The 17,797-nt window shown below is 41.2% G+C and overlaps 1 protein-coding gene across 6 annotated transcripts in view; it reads left to right on the forward strand.

The window, feature by feature from the left end:
• dock4b (dedicator of cytokinesis 4b) overlaps positions 1-17,797 on the forward strand; it is a 120,114-nt gene that overhangs the window by 99,153 nt on the left and 3,164 nt on the right. For 2 of the 6 annotated variants that reach the window (XM_044342927.1, XM_044342929.1), the window contains exons 42-51: positions 1,519-1,695; positions 4,483-4,566; positions 4,845-4,964; positions 5,395-5,516; positions 6,542-6,662; positions 8,142-8,223; positions 9,483-9,592; positions 11,735-11,807; positions 14,888-15,004; positions 15,735-15,799. In XM_044342927.1, the coding sequence (XP_044198862.1) occupies positions 1,519-1,695; positions 4,483-4,566; positions 4,845-4,964; positions 5,395-5,516; positions 6,542-6,662; positions 8,142-8,223; positions 9,483-9,592; positions 11,735-11,807; positions 14,888-15,004; positions 15,735-15,799 (1,071 nt within the window). The remainder of the gene's footprint in view (positions 1-1,518; positions 1,696-4,482; positions 4,567-4,844; positions 4,965-5,394; positions 5,517-6,541; positions 6,663-8,141; positions 8,224-9,482; positions 9,593-11,734; positions 11,808-14,887; positions 15,005-15,734; positions 15,800-17,797) is intronic. The other 4 variants (XM_044342930.1, XM_044342928.1, XM_044342931.1 and 1 more) reach the window with 4 other exon arrangements.

A 17,797-nucleotide genomic window follows, 5' to 3' on the forward strand; every position in this document is an offset into this window, starting at 1 on the left:
GAGTGTGACCACCTCTGATGAAATAACCATGAAGACATAACTACAAAACACAGTCATTTCACACAGGGGACACTGTAATGCACTTTTATTTTTCAGGTTGCAATTTAGAGCACTGCCAGCCAATATCCAAGTATTGATCCAAGTCATTGCATTGACCATCAATAATGACCTAGGTCGTGAGTTTGGGGCTATTGGATACATTTCATTCCCTCCATTGGATAGATTGGATGTCCCTAACCCTAAAAATCAAATTGCTTAGCTTTGATTACAAAAATGTCAATCTTGCTGGAATTGATTTTTATATTGGGAATTTTTTCCAATACTTCTTCTCATGTTTTAGCCTGGACTCATTATCACATTCGAATCGAGTCCATTCCCGCACTGTGTTGCACATAAATCCCCTCAAAAGCTTTCCGTCTTGGATCTTCTCTTTCAGATCTCTAAGGAGTGGAAGGATTTTAAATGCTTTGATTTTGAATGTTTTGTCCAGCGTATGCAAAACATAAGACAGTGTCTGTCTCAGTGGGACTCAGCACATATTCTTTAGTGCATAGCTGCTGAGCGCGGTGTGAAATTGTGGATTGTGAATCCAGTGTTATTCTATGATGGTTATGCAGTGCAATAGCATATGAAATATGGAACTGGCAAAAGCTCTTATTAGCAAGCGGATTAAGCTTTGTGTGAGACAGAGGAAGAAAAAGAGAGAAAAGAACTGCAGGATGAAGGAAAGAACATTTTTAATGCTTACATTTCCAAAAGTGACCGTATATACTATGGTATACTTAAAGCTGCTATAGTTAATTTTTTCATATTATCAATGAATCAAATGACCATGTGTATGTGAAAAGTGTTGCTCATACTGATAAAGCCAGAGAATTAAAACCCAATTCTCAGCTCTACAGACTGTTTTAGCATTGGTTTTATGCCCCCCAAAACACTACTATTTTGATTCAATCTTACGTCTCTTGTTTCCAGATGCAGCATGCAGCTGTTTTCTTTGAAAATAAATCAACTGTACACTACCTGCCTAGCATCAAATTTAAGACAGTCAAAGTTATCTGGTGAACATTATGCAGTATTTAGCCACTAAAGAGCCTGATGCTTCCCTTAGCAGTTGGTGGAGACCAAAACTGAGCTAAAAGGGGAGTTAATATTGGACTGACATTCATCAAACAAATGCTAATGTTGCTCCGCATCTGCTGGATGTGTAAATAAGCTATTTTTTGCTAGCAAGTTTGCCTTATTAACTGAAAAAGTGATAATATGTCACTACTGTGTTTACAGCTTGTTTCCGCTCCCCCCGAGTGGCTAATAAAATGTGTTAATACAGGTTTAAAGAATTGTACTCTGTCATAAAAGCTCTGCCATTTGGGGAAAAAAATGGTTTTGTGTACAAATTTATTGAGAACGTAGTTTTTTTTAAAGGTGAATTCACACATCTTCAGAAAGGGTTAATTAAGTAAAAGTCTTTCACAGTCGATAATCTAACACTGGTTAATACAACCTCCCCCTTCGCAGGTGGAAGTTAGCCCGCTGGAGAATGCCATCGAGGTGATCGAGAACAAGAACTTGCAATTACGGACATTGATCACCCAGTGTCAAAACCGGCAGATGCAGAACATCAACCCCCTCACCATGTGCCTCAACGGGGTCATCGACGCCGCTGTCAATGGGGGGCTGGCCCGCTACCAAGAGGTATGGACGAATATATGAAAGATAAGGTTGGAGGATTTTAGAGAGCGAGCAAGAAGAAGGCAATGACATATGGATTGCATAATGATGCATGAAGGTGGATGTAAGCGGAGAGATGTATGGACAGAGAGACCATTTTGTGGAGGGAGGAGCGGATGACCAGATGGATGGAGAGATGGATGGATGCATGAATGGCTGGGTGAAGGTTTGGTCGAACGGATAGATGACTGGAGAGCAGGAGAAGGTGGAAGCGGGAAAAATTAGATGGATGGGTGACACACGAATGGGTGGATGGATGGGGGAGCTGAGTTGATGGATGGATGGTTTGAAGGATAGATGTGGGGAGAGAGAGGGGTCAGGTCAAAAAATGGCAGATAGAGGAGTGGGAGGAAGGAGGAGAGAGAGATGGATGGCTAATAATGGCTGGATGAGTGAGATGGGCGTGTTTATGCAGCTGTTAAAGACAGACACACATGTTGATAGAGAAAAGCTGAAATACGCCGACAAGCTTTTAAATCTACTTCATCTCCTAAAGCTCCAGTTGCAGGAGAGCATCATTTTCTTGCGCTACAGTACAATTTCCTAAGCAGGAAGAGCACAATTGCGGAAAAGGACTAAAAATCTACTCAAGAAAACGGTTTTTACCCTCACCAAACTGAGTGGACTAAGCGACTTGCTCTGTGTCGCATAGCAACCACCCTTTTCCACTGAGAGCGTGTATGTGGGGGTGCATGTTTGTGCATGCATGCCTGTGTGTGTGTGTGGGTGTGGGCATATACTGTATGTGAGTGAGCGTATATTGGTTTTGTGCAGAAGAGCATGCCTCTGTGTAGAAGTAGCCTATTAAGGTTTGTAGGATACTTGATAGAGCCGCAAAGGCAAGGGTCGCTGAAGTGCTTTCCTCCCTTTCTGCCATTATTTTGTTAGAAAAATGATAGCATAAGGTATGACTTTCAGCTTCTAATGTACTTATAGAGCAGCCCTTTTGCTTTTATCCACTGTTGGTAGGTTCATGCCATTTTTTTAAATGTATATTTGAATGTGTAAATGGGATTCTTCTGGGTAAAAAATGACTTCTTTCAACCGTTTGTAATTTGTATTTTCATATCATACACAATAGAAACGGAAACATATTTCAATGACTTCGCATGAGACGGACACAGCAAACACTCAAAAGCTCATTTTTCTGTCCTGAATATCACATGCAGGACCCCATGGAGTGCGACGCAAACCTATTAATTTCCCCGCTTAATGCCGATTGACAGCTGCTGAGGTTTGCTCGGCTACAAATGAAGGGGAAATTGTCATTATTAATATTCAGATTTATTGCTTTAGTTTGAGTTGGAACCCTTTAGGGGGAATGTTGTCTGATTTATTTCCTCTCCCCTCAGCGTTTCCATCTCTAATTGGACTTTTCTAATGATTAACTGAGCCACTCCATGGCGGGGTCTCACTCCCTGCTGCCCGACGAGAGATTTCCATCATTTGTAGAAGTTTATTGATTATTTTCGCTGCCGTTTCTGGAGGTCCTCGGACAGGATTTCCTGCCGAAACGCAGCACTTCTCCCTTTAGAATTACTACCTTGGCACTGTTGCATATGTACTTTATAGTACATCAACTATATAGAGTGTAATAACGTTTATGTGATGAGATATCTCTGATTTCGTGTCCATCTGTGCCGCATAGCATCGCTATAAGAGAGGGGCATGACATCATGTTCAGTGCATACTAATATATATGATCTTGATAAGGATTGTCATCTGAGGATGTTTGTCTGGAATAATAATATTACTTTTTTTTATTGAGGATTCACAGTCTGCAAGCCATAGTCTCATGCATTCATTGATGGGGGATCTACGTGTGTGAAGCGACAGTGAGCATCTTTTCCCGTCTTTTAACTGTCGTCTGGCTCTGTCTCTTTGGAGATAGACAGCTGTGTCCTTGATAGAAGAGCCCTGCTGATCTTTTTGTGAACTCCCCCTTTACCTTTCAGTCCATTTTTTTTTTTGTGTGTGTGTTTTTCCCTCTGTGGCAGATTTCAAAACAGATTTTTTGCAAGGTCTTTCATCGGTTTGTCATCTCCTCTTTGTGTACTCCGATGCAGATTGAAAAGGATTTACCATAATCTGTAGACACATCACAAGTGTTGATGGCATTGTAAACAGCAAGGACCTGGCGTTAAATGTGTGGATGCGGGAAAAAAAAAAAGTTATTATCATTCAAAGCGGACCAGGAAATTTTTCATCTTATCTGCTTCTCCTTTGAGTCGCCTTTTTGAAGGAAATGTCTGAGAAGAGAATAGAAAGCAAAGGCTGTAAGCCATAATCAAGAAGCATGACGTTTCTGAAGAGACATGATCTTTAACAGGAAGCAGTGACATGAATAAAAGTGACATAAAAAGGCTTACAAAGTCCAACCAAATTGGCTCCTAAATCAAAGTAAAATCAGTCCTGTGAGATTACTAATATCCATTTGGCACCGTTTTTTTCTTTCTCTATTTTTAGCCGTTTTATTCTGGTCCCTGAACTTGATATTAATATCACAACACAGGAACGCAGTAAGGAGTATTACTCCCCATTTGAGTCAGATGTTAGTTTATTCTGTTTGCTTTTTTTTTTTTGTCAGTTTGTTCGTGAATGTTTTTTTAAGGATTCAAAAAGAAAAAAGTGTGGACACTAATTCACTGTGTCAGCCCAGCGGGGATTCAGGTAACACTGCAGTGCAGAAAGCCTACTGCTTCAGCTCCTGGTGTGTGCATAACAGATGTTGTGCATTTTGTCTCCGCACAGGCCTTTTTTGTGAAGGACTACATTATGAATCATCCCGAGGATGGGGAGAAGATCGGGCGACTGAGAGAGCTCATGTTTGAACAGGTTTGTAATAGGAGATAAAAACAAAATGTATACATTAGCGATGAATCTGAAATACTGTAAAATGATCTCAAAAGGTGATGAGCAGAGATAGGCCAACTTTTGTAGTATTTGAGCTTGATAGGTCATTCTTGACCTTGGAAACAATCTCAACTATTCCAACTGTGCAACTTCGCAACAAATCAGCAAATATTTAGTGTTTAACAAGAAAGAGTTGTTTCATTTGGAATTTATTTACCTTCAGATGTTGTCCAAGACATAAAACAGCTTTCGTCTTGCAGGCACATATTCTGGAGTATGGCCTCGCCGTGCACGAGAAATTTGTTCCTCAGGATATGAGACCTCTCCACAAGAAGTTAGTGGACCAGTTTCATTTGATGAAATCCAGTCTCGGCATACAGGTAGGCAAGAGGCCATGTTTGTGATCGTTGACATCTCATGATGCTGCATTTTAAAGGGTGCGTTTCAAAATTTGCACATTTCAGATTTAATGAGGGATTCAAAATTCAAGTTCAACAGAAGTTATTTCAGTTAATGACCATAAATCACGTATTAGGAAGATTAAAACAATCCCACTTGCGTAACATCATTCTCCTCAAATCATTAACTGAAGTCTTAAAGAGAAACACACGCTGTATGTGCCGACTGAAACCGACCGCTGTGTTCAGACTTCCGAGTGAATGACCCCTTCAGTCCTCCGAGGAGAAAGCTTCAGCTCATTAAACACACTTCCTTCATCTGCATTTGTGTGTATTTTATTTACAGACCTCATGCTGGCATGAAGAAGCATTTAATTATGTGCACTTCTTCTTCTTCAATTTGAAACTGCAGGAGTTTCCGGCTTATGTGCGCGCAAGCCCAGTGCACTTCACCAACGGGAGCCCACGTACGTGCAGAAACTCTGTGCCCAACATCATTAGCCCAGACGGTGGCAGAGGGGTTGCCAGGCGAAGGTGACAACCTTTTTTTTGTCATGTTTTGTTTTTCTGTTTAGTTAAGAAAAGATCTGTCTTTTGTCTGATTCAATTGTGTCTCTCTTTAGTTTATTTTTTTTATTGAAAGAACACAATGTCACTTACTATTTCTTTATATTATAGTAGGGATCAAAAACATCAAAAAAAGGAATGTTCACTTCAGTCACAGGATATTTTTTTAAATTCCTTCATATTGTCTAACCTTCCTGTGCTGCCCTTCACTGCAGACCTCAGTCTTGATCTTACTTCCTTTTATTATTTTACTTTCTTGAGTCCGCACCTCACCTCAAACACCAGACTCTGTTCCTTTGCTCTCTTCTTTTCTTCTTCTGTTCTTTACCGGTGTGGCTCCATCTGGGCATACAATAGGTGGGGGCGGCTTGGCTGGCACCCACAGGGATATGTCTGCGTGGCTGCTGCTAGGCCAGCAGGCAGACTGTGCGCATATGTGTGTTCCTGCGTGTGCGTGTCTTTTTTGATGTGTTCAGTGACCCTGCCACTCTGTCTACCTGCGACATTCCGCCTCCACAGTCTGATCCCAGAGGGGCACAGCCACACAGAAAAATTCAGACGCACACATCGCGGCAATCTCCCAGTGACATTTCACATTTTGCTTATTGAGTCTTGATTTCTTTTTTTTGTGCTCTGTTTGACAACACAAAACCAGGTTACATCTTCTTGGTAAAGATTTCTGTTTTAACCTTCCTTTTGTGTTTGTTCTCTAACCTTTCTTTTACCCTTTTGCTTTTTGGCAGAAATATGCTTGATGAAATGCTGTGATTCCTGCATCGATTATCATCTTCTAATCTGACATTTTCTGCCCATTTGTCTCTCTGTTTGTCTTTCTCCCCTCCCTGCCTCCCTTTTCGTCTGTCTTTGTGCGGCTCTCACTGAATTTTCGGTGAGTCGAACCTCTTGAGAATGATGAAACATAATACCATAACCTCTCTCCCTTTCCTGAAAGAGATCATAACCGTCTCTTTATGTCTTGCTCTCACCCTCAGTCTCCTCAGCTACCCTGCGGTGAACCGCTACTCCTCGTCCTCTCTGTCATCTCAGGCCTCCAATGAAGTCAGCAACATCACAGGGCAATCGGAGAGCTCAGATGAAGTCTTCAACATGCAGGTAGTCTCTCACCCCCCTCTCTCTCTCTCTCTCTGTTATTCACAAACACATGCAAACACTTGCCAATCAACACACTCGCACCACACAAAGGCTCTTAAAGTCGTAGATTGAGTCCATATCCCAACATTTACCCTCCTGCTCCCTACAGAATACCTTTTTAATGCCTCTCACTCTCATTTCTCTCTCCTTTCCGCCCTTTCTCTTTGTATCTTCCTCCCTGCTTGTTCAGGGCTTTGTCCGGCCAAGCAAATTGTCATGATTATATCAAATAAGGACACACTGCTTTGTGTGGTCTGTCCAGGGAGCTCGCTGGAGTTGGGCAGTAATCTAAACTAGATTTGGCCAATTCAGCTGCCGACAACTCCTGGCAAGCTGTCTGCTGCACCTGGCAGGCCTGGAAATAACAGGCAGCAGAGAAAATCATGAGAGAAAAAAAAAGCTGTTGTCAGGGATGTGACTGAACCTGTTATGATATTATTTTTGAACATCATAGCTTTTATTCCATAGATCAAGCACAATTCACTGCAAGGTGATCCTAAAGATGAGTATTATTATGGTACATTTCAATTTACAAAGTGCACTTTAACCCCCATCTTCCTGGAGACAACCTATTTTTAATTTAGCTTAGTTAACTAGTGCACTACCTTAATAAACTAATGGCAAAGCTAATATCAGCATAAACAGAGCTTTAAGATTAATTTAAGAGCTATTAGCAGAATTATACAGTAATTTACAATAATAATAATTATAATGTTATAATAATAATTACAGATAATTTTGGGAAATATGCTTATTCCAAGGATAAGATGAGAAAATGGATACCACTGTCATATCTGTATTATAGATATGAAGCTCCAGCCATCAGCCAGTTAGCTTAGCCTTGTCGTCATTGCAAGGTTGCCAGGCAACAGGTGATGATTCCAGGAAGTCACGGCACCTGGCCAAGAAATAGTCCAGGTCAGGACCCCTGTAAAACACAGCGTATGGATTATACACTTTGATCTTTTTACAGATTAAACAAACAAGACATAATATGTTAGTTAGTTAGTTAATAAGTGACTTAGTCGACAGATTTTGTTACCTTTTGACAGAGCCAGGCTAGCCATTTCCCCCTGTTTTAAGTCTTTATGCTAAGCTAAGCTAACTTAATTGGCTGCTGGCATCAGATTTACTGTATGGACATGAGAGTGGTATCGATCTCCTCATCTGACTCTCGGAATGAAAGCAAACAAGTGAATTTTGCAAAATGTCTAACTATTCCTTTAATAGGTAACTTGTATTTTGCTGTTTTTTCTTCAGTTATCTTTAACTTGTCATTAACTTGTTAAGTTTTAAGCAACGTTCTGCTTTACAGCTGCTCTGTTTCATATAACATTACAGTCATTTTTCTAGTTTTGGATGAATATGAATATATAAAATAAGCTCATAAGCTTCATAATAATGATGTAATTATTGTTATCATTGTCATCCCACCTATAGCCCAGTCCGTCTACCTCGAGCCTCAGCTCCAACCATTCTGCCTCCCCCAACGTCACCAGCTCAGCCCCTTCCAGTGCCAGAGGTGAGACTACAGGATTTTAGAATTCAATATACTGTTGTTGGCTTTTAGCTGATATTTCAATCCAGAGGGACTCACACGTAGGAAGCAGACAGGGGTTCAGCAAGACACACTGAACATGGGGACTAAACCTTTGACCTTTCAGTGACACGATGTTCTTTCAAGACAGCGCAGCGTCCTGTTCGCTGAGGTGAGCGAGGTTAGACTAGACAGCTAGGGATACATGAAGGAGAGGGAGCAAAAAAAATAAAAAAATAAAGTAAGAACAATGAGGAGGGAGGGTTGAAAGGAAAGTCAGAGACTGAATAGAGAATTGAAAATAGAGAGAATACACAATTAGCTGAGATGAAAAATGAAATGGGCCAAGACGTGGAGACAAATGCTGCTAAAAGAAACATGGAGCCGGTGAAAATGCAAGACGGAGCAAGAACAAGTAAGAAATGATTACAGCTCTGTGGAGTATCCCTCTTGGACTTCAATACAATCTCCAAGTCCAGCCCTGGCCTCTGCTATCCAAGCCTCCACTACAGTGAAGTGTGAATATCTAATGCTTTTCTCTCGCTGCCCTCTTATCTCACTTTGCTGAAATGTACAAACGCCTTTCTGCCTGACCCACATCATAAAAAGTAAGAATATATGAAGACGTTTATGGAAGCGTATACACTCCCCTTTGGCAAGCTGCTGGCAGCGGGCGGTGCCCTTATAAAAGTGGCCTCTGTCTACCCATAAAGCCTGCAGAGAATTATTGCTCGTGTGGTCTTATCTGAATGAGAGCCAGCGATGGGTATCTCATCCTCATATGATAGCCTTCCAAGTGCTATCACATTCGCTAATGGATCGAGATCCATATAGTAAGCTAATGTCACATATGGGGTGTGAGGGTTTCAGTATTTGCGTACGTGTGTTACATATGTTTCTGTGTCGAGGTTCAGCACGTGCCGCTCTCGTGATTGTCCAGTCTTAACAGAGAGAGGGGAGGGAGGGAGTGGGGTTGAAGGAGGTAGAGGTGTATGAGTGTGTGGGGGGGGGGGGAGGGGGGAAGGGGTTGGGGCAGGCCATTTATCATGTTGTGGAGGTAGTGAGGCTGAAAAAATGGTAGAGGCTTGGAAGGAGAGAGAGAGAGAAAGAGAGATCGGCCTTTCCTGATCGCCAGTATTTGTGGGTAATACTCTAACACCTTGCTGCTGCTTGGTCCCTCATGTGTCGGCACATGCACAGTCTGTGTGTGTTACTGCTCTAACATCTCATACCATCCATTCCAGGTTCACCCCAGATGGCAGAGAAACACAAGCATTCCAGAGAAAACGCCTGCCTGTCTCCACGAGAGAGACCGGTCAGCGCCATCTTCCCCAACCCCCTGGACCCTGCACAGGTTAACACACACACACACACACACACATACCATCTATGCACACACTTAAGGGTGGGCGGTATAACCTGTACAAATTCATTCACTGAACCAATAATGAAGATAATTGATGCCTCTATTAAAAAAGGGAAGTTTCCCAAGGACTGGAAGTCAGCCATCGTTGTGCCAGTTCATAAATCAGGAGACCCGACTGATGTGAGCAATTACAGACCTATTAGCATTTTACCCGTCATTTACAAAATCGCAGGGAAATGTGTTGCTGAACAGCTGACCACTCATCTCAACAGTAGCCCTTACACATTGCAATTTGGTTTTTGAGCCAGCCATTCCACTGAGACAGCAAATTGCCTCTCCTTGGAGAATGTCAAACTAAAAATGCACAAAGGAGGTGTTGTTAGGGCCGTATTTTTAGACTTAAAGGAGGCATTTGATACTGTCAACAACCAAATACTCATCTGTAAACGAGCAAATTTGAATTCCTCCTAACATCCGTCCTGTCTTAGAGGCAAAGTTCAGTAGGTAATGTGGCACGCAGACTGTCTGTGGAAGTCGAAGGATTCTATTAATTATAATAAGAACTGTGTGGTGCATGATGGATATGGCATAGCGAGTTGAAGGATCCTCTACTGTATCTGTATTTGCATAAAAATGACTCAACCTCAACCTTATGTAAATTAGTCTGTCCAGCGCAGCTCACCTGGCTCACGAAACTCAGATCAAACTATCAAACTAGGCAGTTCTGATCAAATATGAATCAAGATTCTGTTACTGCCCAAACCAGGCACCACCCAGCTTGCAGTACGTCTATCCAGTCAACTGCAGTGTTTCTGTGGTAAGCTATGTCATTTCTTCGTCTTTCGTTTAAAACTGCAAACAACAGGTAAAAGCTAAAGATGCCGAACCTGAAGTTTAAAACAATTAACTTTTGGATTCTGGGTCAATTTTGGATGAATTCAGCAACTAAGGTACTATAATTTGTTATAGCTCCTCTTCTCCATAACAAAGGCAGCTGAGACTCATTGATATTGTAGTATTGAAAGCCAACCATAATGCTAAACTGACAGACAAAACTCAAAAACCTTCCAAGTAAAAATTTGAACTGTGGCCACAAAATAAATCTATAGGATCATAATAAACAGGAAAGTTCTGTGTTTCCATGTTAAATAGCATTCAGGATATCGTTAAAAGAAAAAAATAAAAGGTGGCCGTGATGTAAAGACAAATTGAAAAGTGGGTCTATATTTTTGAAACGCTGCTCTTTGCAGGCATATTTGCCCAACAGTGCAGCCGCCCATAAGGTGCGTACTGGGGCAGAAAACAAGGTCACCTTTGTATTGTGCAATATATCTCAATGGAAGACTTTTGACTTAGGGGGGGAAAAATTTGCCTCCAGCACGAGGTCACATGCCACAAGGCATTTTTTCCTGTAGTTTAGAATAGCAGTTTTTCAAGAATGGTAGATGTTTTATTAAAGTTGGCCTTCAGACAGACAGTCTAGCATTGCCTCATTTTCACTATGAAAAAAACATTCCAGTACAACAAGCTAACTGTAATGTTGCCAGAATAACAAGAGCCACCAAGAACAACATAGTTCCTGCTCCAGCTGAAGGGCAGCACATAATGCAATCACACACTCCATCCTTGGTGACAAAGCCACTGTAACAGAAAAGTGTTGGCTTCTCATGGCCATTCATCTCTTAACGGCCGGTGCTGATGCTGCTGCCGGCACCGCTCACCTGTTTTTCTTTACCCTGTTTGTGCTGTGATGTTGTGTTTGAATCAAAAGAGTCGTTTTAAGTCTGCAGGTGAACAGATGTTGGGAGGCCACACATTTTTTTTTCCAACCTGACAGCAGCGGCTATTAGGTATTAGCTGGTAATGGAATATTGATTATCAGAAGCATCGATCACTTTACTGTAATTAGAGCAAAAGGGTACGACGTCCTCCACTTCTACAAACATGGAGACATAAAAGCTTTTACACAGTAAACACTCTTTCTGTTTGGCTCTGCCTGTCTGCTGTTCCTTGTTATATACCGCTCAACCCCACACACACTCCCGCACGCGACACATATTGTTATCTCAGATACACTGTGCCATGCTGTAGGTTTTGACAGTAAACTTGAACTATTTGTTCCTTGTCCAGAGAGCTCCTCCTCATCAGATAGGCGATACCACTTTACCACGGAGTGACCCCAACCTCTCAGCACCAGACAAAGGTAAAATACTGTATTAAGCATATTCTGTCATACACTCTCAACACTCACTAAAAAAAGCCTTGAAATAAACACTCACTTTTCAGGGAATCCCCTCCAGTAGAATAATAATGCCAACATGGGAAGGCACACTTTATTAAACCTTCTCTAAAGTGTAAAATTTAAAATATTTTTATTGTTTCATGTGTCTGTTATTGTTGCTTAAAAGGGCATTCCTCTCCCATTATTCAAGAGTTCTCTCTGGAGCAGTAACAGGCAGCTTCTTTATTACTCATTGATGCTTACACAAGCATCCAGGGTGGCAGTCATCTGTCCAGACATGCAGTGTGTGTGACAGTTTGACCACAGCGTGAATGGAGGCATCTGTCTTCACGCAGCTGCTTCAGGGAGCATTACCTCCTCAGAATGCGCACACACACATAAATGCCTTCACACACACACATGCTGGGCTCCCATTTTCCTCCGACTCCTAACCAGCCACACCGCCTAGTTTACAGTTTTTCATCATCCCAGAAGAGTAATAAAACGACAGGTACAGCTCCTGCATCACTGATGGACGTGTGTGACATTCATATGTATGAATGCATCTCTTAGTGAAGCCCCCATGTTGTCATTTTGCTCAGCATAATCAAGGGAAGATGCATATTTCTTGCGTTTTCTCACAAAAATATGCCTGTGAATTGTGACTGAAAGTTGACCCCCCTCATGTGTAATTTAAAAGAAAACCTGAACATTTGATTGCTTTTCTCTGAACTGTAACAAAACTCTGAGTATACAGTGAACATGTGAAATGTATTTCCTTTCATCTGTGCTGCTCATTGCTACAAAAAAAAAAAAATAGAGCAGCGTTCAGAACAGTTTGTGAAATAATTAGAGGAGTGTGGATGTGATAACTTCCTTGTGACTCACAAATAAGCACACCTTTCCATGTGTGATCTGTAAATAATGCAGTGAGAGATAGATGAACTGCAACAGTATGGTAACTTGTCGCTTTTATGCATATGACGAAAGGTGCAAGAATTTACACGAAACCTGTGATTGTATGGAAGTGTAGTTTGTCACATCTTCTGTCTTGAAGTGTTAATAAGGACTCCAGATACCAAATATAGAGTGTTGTTAAGAAATGATGCTCACTAGACTCTAGTTTGCCACATAAGAAAGAAAAAACAGCCTTTTGTCCCCATTTTTGTATCAGGCTGCCACAATCTTCTGTGACATGAACGTGATTACATTTCTTTTTTTAGTGAAATTTCAGCACATGAAGTAGCTACTTGACTTGAAGTAGCCACTTAACAGCAAAGTTTTGATTGAATGTGACCTAAAAACAACACAAGGACAATCAGAGATTACTAACAAAAGTCAGTAAGTCAGTGAAAATGTAGAAGTTTATTTATATTTTAAAGTTTAATCCTGTTGATATGAAATATTTATTCCGATTAAGTTATTACCCTACTCTCACACCAAACGTGGCATTGCACAGAGGAAGACCTTTTTTATTCTATTTTCTCTCTCTAGTCACGGCTTTTTCCCCCACAGCAACTACAAGACTAAGACTAAATAAAAAGTAATCGTTGAAAACAAATCTCTGATAAAAAGAATTAAAATTTTTATCAGCGAATAAAAACTAAATGATAATGTGAAAGACGACTTAATGGAAATATGAACTAATTGATGCGAAAAATGAACTGACAGACCTGTTGTACTAACATCTTGCATATCAATGTTGTGTCTCTGCTGGAAATGTTCACTGATGTCAATGTTTCGTGGAAGGAAAAGATTAACAGATTTATTAACTGAATTTACAATCCCTCTGAAAACAAAGACAACAAAACAGCTGGGACATATCACACATGAAAGACTGAGACAAACCCCAACATGCTGACCTGACGCGCCAGATGGTTTATTACACAGAACCATCTGAGATAACGTCCTTAGAAACTGATTGGAAAAGGGCAGGCACTTTCAAAAAATACTTGGCAGATGATTGGATGAACCATCTGTCTATCACCGTCTATCACAGACTATCACTACTCACTGTCATCACACCTAAACCATGCCCGTAGCTGCCAGTAGTTCTAGGATGCTGATTGGTCCAAATCACTAGTGGTTCGGCTACAAGCGCCCAACTTAAAGCCTGACAAGATGGATTCTCACATGATCTCGTGAATCCAGCTGCCTCACAATGTAACCAACATGCTTAGAAGACATAAATATATAACATACACATATAACATAAAAATTAATGAAACTAGACTAAAAATAACAATTATGAAATAACTAAGATGTGGCTAAAACTAGAGCTGCAACGGTTAGTCGATTAATCAATTAGTTAATTGACAGAAAATTAATCTGCAACTATTTTGATAATTGATTAATCATTTGAGGACATCACGTTGGGCTTTGGTAAACGGTGATCAATGTTTTTGGACATTGCATAGAGTAAATGAGTAATCTATTAATTGAGAAAATAATCAAGTGACTAATCAATAATGAAAATAATAGTTGCAGCCCTGACTAAAACTAATATACATTTTTGTCCAAAGACTAAAACTGAATCACACAGCAGGTCAGGGGAGCACAGCCCAGTGTTAAGCTTGCTAAGCTGACCTCCACGATGCATGTCCAATAACAATTCAGCAATGACAGGAGGGGGAAGTTATGATGGCTGCGATGTAACTCTGCGATGCAACTTGGACTAGAGTAAAAAAAAAAAATCAAGAGAGTGACAGAAAATAGCAGAACGGGGGATACCAGGTTGAAAAAATATTTTTGTGATTCTTGGCATTTACTGGAGGATAATGCTTTACACACAGTAAGGCACTTCATTCTACACTGCACAAACTAGGTGCACTTGCACATTTGGTGTGAAACAGGCTTTACTGCAGTTTGACTCTGCAATCCAGAATGTGATCTTAATAAATGACTATGAACTGATCATTCTCACTATGTTATGTATACTGTGTGCCACACCATTAATCTAAAACGTGCATAATTCCACATCGTGTTTTCACTGTGTTCTCCATGTTGTCTTGTGTTATCCCATAACCTGTTGAATGACTTGAGATGTTTCTGTGTACTGTAAGTGAGACCCACACCCAGTAGCTGGAGCCTAGACAGTGTCAAAGAGGGCGCGCCATCCTTCTCTGACTCTGTTGGCAAATTGCTATGCCCTCCTGTACCTCCTAGGCCACCATACTCAGGTAAACTGGCCAATCACAGTGAATCCTCTTAATGAAGAATGGTACTAATCTTCCACTCCAACTTTTGACACCTTCTTCTTCTTCTTACTGCGGCGTTTTCCATCTGAGGCTCTCAGCTACTGACTCTCTGCTCTTTATATCATCCACATACATACTGATGCCAGAATCTTCTTTACTAACCGGCTTGAAATGCTGATATTTTCTGGTATGAGATATGATAGCTCCAATTGAAATTCCAGTCAATTCCCAGATTTGTATTTTTTCCTTCAGTCCCGTAGAGAAATGCTTGCCATTACATTTCAACAACAGTTTTTTCCACCAACAAACTCAAACTCTGTTTTAGTTATTTACTTATTTACAGATGCAACAGACTTGACTTATTCCCCAGTGCTGTCTGATGTATTGCACTGCCCAGCAGCGTAATAAGCAGATGGAGTGTTTTTTTGTTTTTTTTCCCCCTTCTTTTTCTGCCCTGGTTGCATAGGACAGTAACAGCTGTTGGATGTAGAAACAGCTTAAGGCAGCCTAAAGAACCTGCAGAACATCAGCGCTTATTTGATTCATTGATGCTTAAAGCCACTGGCCCCCTCAGCTCCACGTGTGTATGTTTGCGTGACTCATGCTGTGTCATCCTGGTGAATGGAAGAAAACGAATCCACTAATTTGAATTTGCCCTCTTTTCTTCTCCCCCCCTCTCTCTCTCTCTCACTTTCTTTCATCTGGCTGTCAGCAGGCTCCTCAGCTAAAAACATGAGGTCGCAGTCCCCTGCCCCCATGTCCAGATCGCCGCAAAAGGTTAGTTCCATCTGTGTTATTCACTCCCTCTGTCTGTTTGTGCACCGGTTAGAGTTTGGGCTTTTTTTAGTTTCTCTTTCTTTGCCTGAGACAGCCTGACCTTGCTCAGTGACAGCCTCAGGCTTTCATCCTGCACCGCTAACGTCTTACCGGCCAGCTCCAGGGTCTTTATCCTACTCTGTGTCAACTCAAGACTGGGGAGCTTTGCATTACTGCTCAGTGAAGCTGCTAACTGCTCCAGAGCTGCAGATTTTGTAGTTTTACGACTTAGCAAACGACTTAGCAACGACTCAAAACAGGACTGGCTGGAGGGCATTTATCGTGTTAGTTAAATACACACCTGGTAGACGCCAACTGTTCTCCACTGTGAGAGGATATCACCTGGCCTGCTTTCCAAAAACATGCAAAACAAGATGGATTTATTCAACTTCACTACATGTACTTGACAGTGAATTTGAATTTCAAAGTGAATGTTCCTTTCAGCAGCTCTCAACTGAGATGTTGAAACAACTTTTTAATATCTGACCTCGAGTGTTTTTCTGTTTGTCTACAGATAAATTGATTATTCTCACTTTGTCTCCAAGCACTGATTTATTGCTAACGAGCCTCTTTAGTAGTTAATAACAGTCTGCATAAGCAAAAGAGGTCCAGCAAAGGTTAACTAAGCGTCAAGTAAGCTCTTAATGAGGGTAAAAAGTTTGAAACTGTTGTGAACCAAGGCTTGTCTCATGCTGACTGTTTTCTTCTTTGTGGGCTTGTCACAAGCAACAGTGCTAAGCTTCCAGCTTTGTTGCGGGTGTGATGTCTTCTTACATGTGACAACTACCAAGGATGTTTGTGTGTGGTCTGTGTTTGTATGTGTGTATGTGTGTGTGTGTGTGTGTGTGTGGCAAAGATAGAGAACAAGTCTGGAGACCAAAGTGTGAGTGACAGCTTGGCACTCAGCATGCTCTGTCAATCAGATTTGTGTGCGTGTTTGTGTGTGTGCACGTTCCTTGTCAGTGCTATGGCAATAGAAGAGGCCCGGAGCGAGGTACCAAGCTGCCCATCACAGCACAGCCAGCGACTGGTCCTCAGTGGACCTCCAGAAGGTCCCATCGTCTGGCACATGATCGCACACGCGCCGAGCACACACATTACTCAAAGCAACCAGGGGCCCATTACCAGACCACAAACCCCAGCACAGTAGTGAACCTGCAGAAAACACATGGTGCCAGTCTGACAGGGCGGCAGTTACTCATCTCCAGAGGTAGAAATGATATTTAGTAGTAGCCTCTGTGTGGAAAACTGGGTCAGGAGTTAAAGCTGCTTGGCACCATTTGATTAAATCTACCAATTTTCATCATGCTGGCACCAAATGTGAAAAGGTTTATCTAGTCGTGCATGTCAAATGGATACCTTTTTGTGCATGCCCCTTGTAGCATGAACAGTACAACCTTACAGATCAATTGTATACTCCACTAGATCCAATTAAGTTTTAGTAGATATAATAACACAATGGTGTAATTGCTTAGAAAAACATTTTGATGAGTGATCGGATTTTTGAAGGGGGAAGTGCAGCATATTGTGTTTTTTCATCTCGGTGCACAATAACAGTTGATGGAGTGGAAAAACCTGCCCTCTCAATCTGTTCACTGACTGTTTTTAGTATTTATTGTTGCTGTATGGCTTTGTCAGCACACGTGTCGGAGATAACAGAACAAGGGATTCATACAGTATGGTAGTAGCATAAGCATAGTACCATTTTATTGTGATTCTTTAAAAAATGTCAAAATACAATCTTAAGTAATGGTACCTAAACAACATGTTTTGTTCATTCTTTATACTAGTGGTTCCTAACTTGTGAGTCATGACCCCCCCAAAGGGTCCCAATATTAATCTGAGTGGATCACAGAAAAAAAGATTCTGTTACATAAAGTTGTTGTTTTTTTCCTGACTTCACTGAAATTTTTGGCCTTTTTCTTGTGAAATACTTTCTACATTCACCACTTCAATCCT

The sequence above is a fragment of the Thunnus albacares genome, chromosome 23 (genome assembly GCF_914725855.1).
Source record: "Thunnus albacares chromosome 23, fThuAlb1.1, whole genome shotgun sequence".
Lineage (NCBI taxonomy): Eukaryota > Metazoa > Chordata > Actinopteri > Scombriformes > Scombridae > Thunnus > Thunnus albacares.